The 6449-nt window shown below is 36.8% G+C and overlaps 1 protein-coding gene across 1 annotated transcript; it reads left to right on the top strand.

The window, feature by feature from the left end:
• The first annotated feature begins 2197 nt into the window (after positions 1–2197).
• LOC142349064 (uncharacterized) lies at positions 2198–6197 on the top strand. The gene is made up of 2 exons (XM_075400477.1): positions 2198–2727; positions 2912–6197. The coding sequence occupies exons 1-2, from the start codon at positions 2198–2200 to the stop codon at positions 6195–6197; spliced, it is 3816 nt and encodes a 1271-aa protein (XP_075256592.1).
• The last annotated feature ends 252 nt before the right edge of the window (positions 6198–6449 follow it).

The raw sequence follows: 6449 nt of genomic DNA, 5'->3' as shown, positions 1-6449 counted from the left end.
ATTTTAAAAGATTCCTATATGAAAAATGATATTTAGAAAAGAACTCAGAAAACAAAATTTTAGAGTTTTAATGAAATTTGCGTCCAATTTTCACGAGGTACTGTGAAAGTGATTGAACTAACTGTTAGGAACCGATTAAAAGAATGAAGGTACTATTAAAAATTAATAGAGATATTTTCTATTTTCAACAGAAATTTCACAAAAAATGCAATTTTTAATGATATTTTGAACCTTAACTCAAAAACTTGACATACGATTTTTGATTTTTCTACCTGAGTCCATAGGTAAGTGATCTGGAATTACAATTTAATACTTTTGAGGCACCATTGAAAAAATTTTTTCATAATGAATTTTTGATTCAAACTTTTTCATTAATTTCTCTCTGATCTTGCGGTGATCAACAAAAACAATGAAAATCTCATATTTGTTCAAAATACTTCGTTTACTATGCATATATTCGCTGAGCAAAAGGCATTCCTTTGATTTGACCCTCCCCTGATCTACAGTAACCGTTCAGTACGTTTCTAAATATAATCAACTTTACTGTTTAATGAAAAGATTGTGTTTAGTACAGAGCCCAAAAATTGGGAAATTTAACAGTTTTTGTTATCTGAAGCGTTCAGGATTTAGGTGGAGTTCAGTTTCATGAAACCTTTTCCTTTGATATGACACTCCCTGCCCTACAGTAACCGTTCAGTACGTTTCTAAATTTAGTCAACTTTACAGTTTACGAAAAGATTGTGCTTATTACAGTCCAAAATTAGGGGAAATAAAACAGTTTTCGTTATCTGAAACGTTCAGGGGTTAGGTTAGAGTTCAATTTCATGAACCGTTTTCCTTTGATATGACACTCCCTGCTCTACAACAACCAATGGGTAAAATTTTATTTTCGATCAAGTTTACTGGTTAATGAAAAGACTAGTGATATTGACAAGCAAACATTGAAGGGGAAAGAATTTTCGTTATCTGCGAAGGGAGAACTTAGTGTTAGGTTTGCACTCAATTTGAATGAAAACTCTCTCACTTTGCTCTATTCATTACAACACGTTTAACAATAACTCAGCATATACTGACCGAGAGAATTTTCTTACTATTCTTATATATATTTCTGCAATAAACTCAAATTACAACTCAAATTCCATAATATAAAGAAAATTTATTATGGGAGTACATGCAATATTTAAGAAGAACTGATAAGCCTATTTATTGTTCTTGCCATATTTTGCCTATGTTTTACACAAAGGTCTCACACAGAGTTGAAATTTGTATATTACGAATTGTCATGATAAGAATTATATTTAATTACGCCCCCCCTCAGGGTTAGAAAACATTGTACTACCTAAAGCTGTAAACTGGAGGTGTGCTCAAGAATTAAACGAAACCCGTGTAGTGCCACGCAATCAAAACTTCATTTCTTGACTTGATTGCAGAAAATTCAGCTTTATCTGTTCGTCAACTTTTGGGTGAAAAAGTTTTAATAAATTGGAAAACATAAAGCAAAGAATTTATACCTCTATTTGGTTGCAAAAAAATTTGAAAGCTTTTCAGACTTTTACTATAAATTAATATTTCCTAAGCTTTTTAAAAACTCTCACAACTCAGAAATATCTCAAAATCATTCTTAACGTTATCAATCATTATTTTCTACATTTCTTACCCTATTATTCAAAAAGTCTCAACACCATTCAAAGCTTTAAAACTGCGTTCCGTACTTCTGTACAGTATGCCAGTTCAGTGTCCAAACTGTTCTGCTCAGCTCTCCAACAGAAGGTCCCTTAACAAGCATATGAAAAATATACATAAAATTTTTCCAGATATACCGACTTTCAGCTGTTTTCAGAGCTTCGAGAACGTCAGAAGTCTTCCTACACTGCGTAAGCATTCTCATATTTCTCATCAACAGCCCATTTTAAAAGTCTGCTATACTTGTCGCGTAGGTTTTCAAACAAAACTCGAATATGCTGAGCACATAAACAATGAGCATGGTCTGCCCATTTTGGACCTGGAAACCCACGAAGTTGATACGTCTAGACCAACAGTCAGTTCAATTAGCAATGGTGTAAACTACTACGAATTTGAGCCGGCCCAGGGGGATTTAGACATTATGGAATATCTGTTCAGGAACCGGGACGAAATTTCGAAAACAGTCCAAAAACACACGCACAAGTTTCCACAAAAGGTTCAACTTGTAGTGGAAATGACGCTTCAGAAACCTTTGGATGACGATCAAGAAAAATTAAGCGTGTTTTTCAATACAAATACACGAATCGTATATCATTCAGGGATTTCGGATGAAATTTTTGAAGACTTTGTCGACAACATTGTTTCAAAACTTGTTTCGTTTTCAAGCTACGGAAGTGGTTGGCAGCTACTTTCAATAGACAAAGTTACCCTGAAGCTGGCCAAATATGTGCCTGTCCGGGGAAGCAGTTTCATACCGTTTCATGAGGAACATCCGCTAAGAAGAGATTCGAACTTGTTAAACATACACAATGCAAACGATGATAACTGTTTCCTTTACTGCTACACAGCTGGATACCATCTGGTTTACAAAAAGGAAAAATTAGAACCGCCAACACCATGCTTCAGATCACGCACCAACGTTCTGACGTACAGCAAAGAAAATCCATCAGCAAAGCAACCGAAAGGGGACTTTGAAAAGCCAATGAGTCTACAGGACATATCAAAGTTTGAGGAACTCAATGAAGTACAAGTTAATGTGTTCAGGTAAGAACAAATCGTATTACTCTGTATTTAAATGTGATTTTTTTTTGTAAAAAAAAGCAAAAAAAAGGAAAAGTTGTTAAAAAAAGGGGAACAATAATTTTTCGTTCATCATAACAGTTCTTAACATTTTGCTGTTTAAAAAACCTCACTATCCAGAAAAAGTCAGAGATTTTTCATATTTAAGGTATCAGACGAAGCAATTACTACCATTGAGGCTGTCACGAGGCAAAAATTTCCCATTCGTACTCGATTTGTTGCTCCTACAAAACGAACAGACATACCACTACGTACTCATTATCAATTTGATGAAACTTGTCGCTAAAATCAACGGTAAAGAGTATCGTGATAGAAATGAGCTGTGCAGGAACTGTTTTCACATTTGTTCGTCAGCGGATGTGCTATTAGCACATCAGAAATCGTGTTTGGAAAATGATTCTCTGCAAATCACGATGCCCGATCCTGCTAACAACAAGTTGAAGTTCGAAAACTACGCCGCGAGGTGGTTTTCACCTTTTGTAGTATACTTGGACTTAGAATTTCTACTTGTGCCTGTAGCAACAGCGAAAAGTAACCCAATGACTTCAAGCACGTGTGCCTTGGAACACCATTTACCGTGTAGTTATTGCTTAATTGTGGTCGAACATAACAACCCTGAACCAATAAATTTTGACATTTACACAGGCCCCGATTGTATGAAACGCTTCATTACAAAAATCGAAAAACTTGCAAGGTTCTTTTACCATCAGAAAAGGAAATTTCCTAAATTTATTGGAGCCGCCCCTTTGCGAAGTACATTCTCGAGATGTTGGATTTGTGATGTTGCTTTCAACAATGACAACGAAAAAGTGTTGGACCACTGTCACTACAGTGGTCAATTCATCGGTTACGCGCACGACGAATGCAACCTCAAGCGCCGAACACTCAATTTCACTCCCGTAATTGCCCACAACATGATGAACTATGACTTACATCACATAGTTAAGTCCTTGCATACAGCCTCAGAGTCAACAAAAATTGAAGTGATACCGACAAACGACGAAAAATTCATTGCACTAAATTTTGGTGTATTCATTGAAACACGAAAAAGGAAGCGAGATGAAGTCACTGTTTACGAGTACATGCGCTTTATTGACAGTTTCAAGTTTATGCCGTGCAGCCTCGATAAAATTGTACAAACTCTGCCTCACAATAAATTCAGTATTCTTGACAACTTTTACCGAGGCTATACCACTGAGCAACGCAACTTGTTGAAGAAAAAGGGAAGTTTTCCCTACTCGTATGTCAATGACTTCAGTAAACTGAGAGAACTTTCTCTTCCCAGTCTCGAAAACTGGAAAAACAGTTTGAAAGACAATAAAATTGATGTTACCAGTGAGGAACTCAATCAGTTGAATTTTGTCTTCAACGAGTTCAATTGCCAAAGTCTGAAGGAATTCCTGGAGCTATATCTCACTGGCGATGTGCTACAGTTGTCATGCTGGTTCGAGGAGCTGCGTTCTGTGTGCTATGACACATACGGCTTGGACTGTGCACAGTTCTACACAGCTTCAAATCTTTCTGGAAACGCGTTTCTGAAAACCTGCAAGCCCGAAATTGAGCTGTTGACAGACCGACTGATCCTTGAAATGGCAGAGAAAATGATACGTGGAGGCCTGTCCTCTATCTACAGTTCAAGACTAGAGATTGCAAACAACACCCTACTGCCTAACTTTGATAGCTCAAAGGAAGTCTCATCAATCATTTATATTGATGCTAATAACCTTTACGGGGGAATCATGTTACATTTCCCTCTTCCCCTGAATCAGTTTGAATTGATTGAAGATGTTGCACTAGAAACAATTTTGCAGACCGACGACGAAGGGGATGTTGGTTTCATTGTTGAGGTGGATCTAGAGTACCCTGATGCTCTACATGATGAACATGCAGACTACCCATTGATACCCGACAAGGAACCAATTGATACCCTAGAACTTAGTGACTATCAGACAACTCTTAGAAGCGCTCTATGTCTAACTTCGTCGAAATCAAGTAAGTTGAGACAGACGTTTCACCCAAAGAAGAACTATGTTGTTCACTACCGGAACCTCAAACTCTATGTTGATAGCGGAATTAAGGTCACCCGAGTTCATCGAGCAGTAAAGTTTCATCAATCTAAGTGGTTAGCAAGTTATATTGCACTTAACACACAGAAACGTCAAGAAGCTAGCTCTAAGCTCGATCAGGATTTCTACAAACTTATGTCAAACTCTACTTTTGGCAAGCTATGTGAAAGTTTGAGAAATAGAGTGTCCGTTAAATTTGTTCGCACAGAAGAGGAGCTACTTAAAACAACATCAAAAGGAAATATTTCATCGATAAAAATCATAGATGAGAACCTAACAATTATCACAAAGAAAGTCCAATCCATAGTATGGAACAAACCAACAATTATTGGAGCCAGCATTCTTGAGCTTTCAAAGCTGTTTATGTTGGATTTTCATTACAACGTAATGAAAAAACAAACAGAGTGCAGTTTGCTGTATTCAGATACAGACTCATTCGTATACAAAGCTAAAACGAATAGTTTCTATGATGATTTGACGAAAAACTCTACCCTGAAAAAACACTTTGATCTCTCAAACTTCCCCAGCGACCACAAACTCTATGACAAAACGAATGCAAAGGTGGTGCTTAAGTTCAAAGACGAACTTGCAGGAACGCCAATAGAAGAATTCTGTGCCCTTAAGCCTAAACTTTACTCGATTGTTGCTAGTAATGGTGAAAACAAAATGTCGGCGAAAGGAACTAAAAAATTCGCGCAAGCCAAATTAAATCATGAAATGTTCAAAGAGACATTGGAGACGAGCAACGTAGTGAGACTTGAAAACATCAAAATATCAACACTTAAACATCAACTACAAACTGTGTGCTTGAACAAAATTGCCCTCTGTGCATACGACGACAAAAGATATATAAATACAGACAAAAAAACAACACTGCCCTTCGGACATTTTTCTTTGCGTGATGAATACGTTTCAAAAAAACTGTGTGCCGAAACCGACTGGGAAGACGAATTGAACGAACCCTATAACGTGTTTGAACTTCCTGAAGGAGGGGAGGCCTCAGGCTGGGAAACACCCGATCCAGGTTTTCATCAGCCCTCGTACTCTAATGAAGAGTTGAATGATGTTATTGACCTTTCAAATTTATCGGAACAAAGTGATGAGTCTGACCAGGAAATCAATAACCCGTTCATTCTCAATGAAGCTGATGAAAACCCAGATTGCTGCTCTTCAAGCAGTGAGAATGAAACATTAGCCCGCATCAGCAACAAAAAGAAGCAAGCAACATTAAGCAATAACTTATTCAGACAAATAGATAGTGTTGAATCTACTAACTCTTCAGAGGTAACACTCTCTGAAAATGAGGAATCGCCAGTAATCTCGATTAAACGTGCCCGTGCTTATATTGTAGATTCTGACACTGAGTAATCTGTTATTTTTCTTTGTATTGTAATAAGTACTTCTTTTATAGAACGGAAAATTTAAAAATACAAAGATAAATATTAATAATGATATTTTTATACAATTGGTGAGAAGAAAACTTACTTTAAGGAAATTTCCCAGTCCTCTTGTCGGATATTCTTTGCACTTTGCACCGACAAAAGCTTTTCAAATGCTTCTCGAGCTCCTGTTTATAAAAAAAAACTTGCCTGCAGAAAGGGCAAATTTGGTCCAATATTT

This window comes from Convolutriloba macropyga, chromosome 11 (genome assembly GCF_964194025.1).
Source record: "Convolutriloba macropyga chromosome 11, txConMacr16.3, whole genome shotgun sequence".
NCBI classification, from domain to species: Eukaryota; Metazoa; Xenacoelomorpha; order Acoela; family Convolutidae; genus Convolutriloba; species Convolutriloba macropyga.
The sequence above is the reverse complement of the archived record's forward strand: the minus strand, read 5'-3'. Positions and strand labels throughout refer to the sequence as shown.

What these genes read in the sequence shown, in the direction of transcription:
- LOC142349064 (XM_075400477.1), top strand. Translation starts at nt 2,198, where the DNA reads ATGACGCTTCAGAAACCTTTGGATGACGATCAAGAAAAATTAAGCGTG. An exon ending in GTACAAGTTAATGTGTTCAG is followed by an intron (nt 2,728 to 2,911) that starts GTAAGAACAAAT and finishes TTCATATTTAAG; the next exon opens with GTATCAGACGAAGCAATTAC.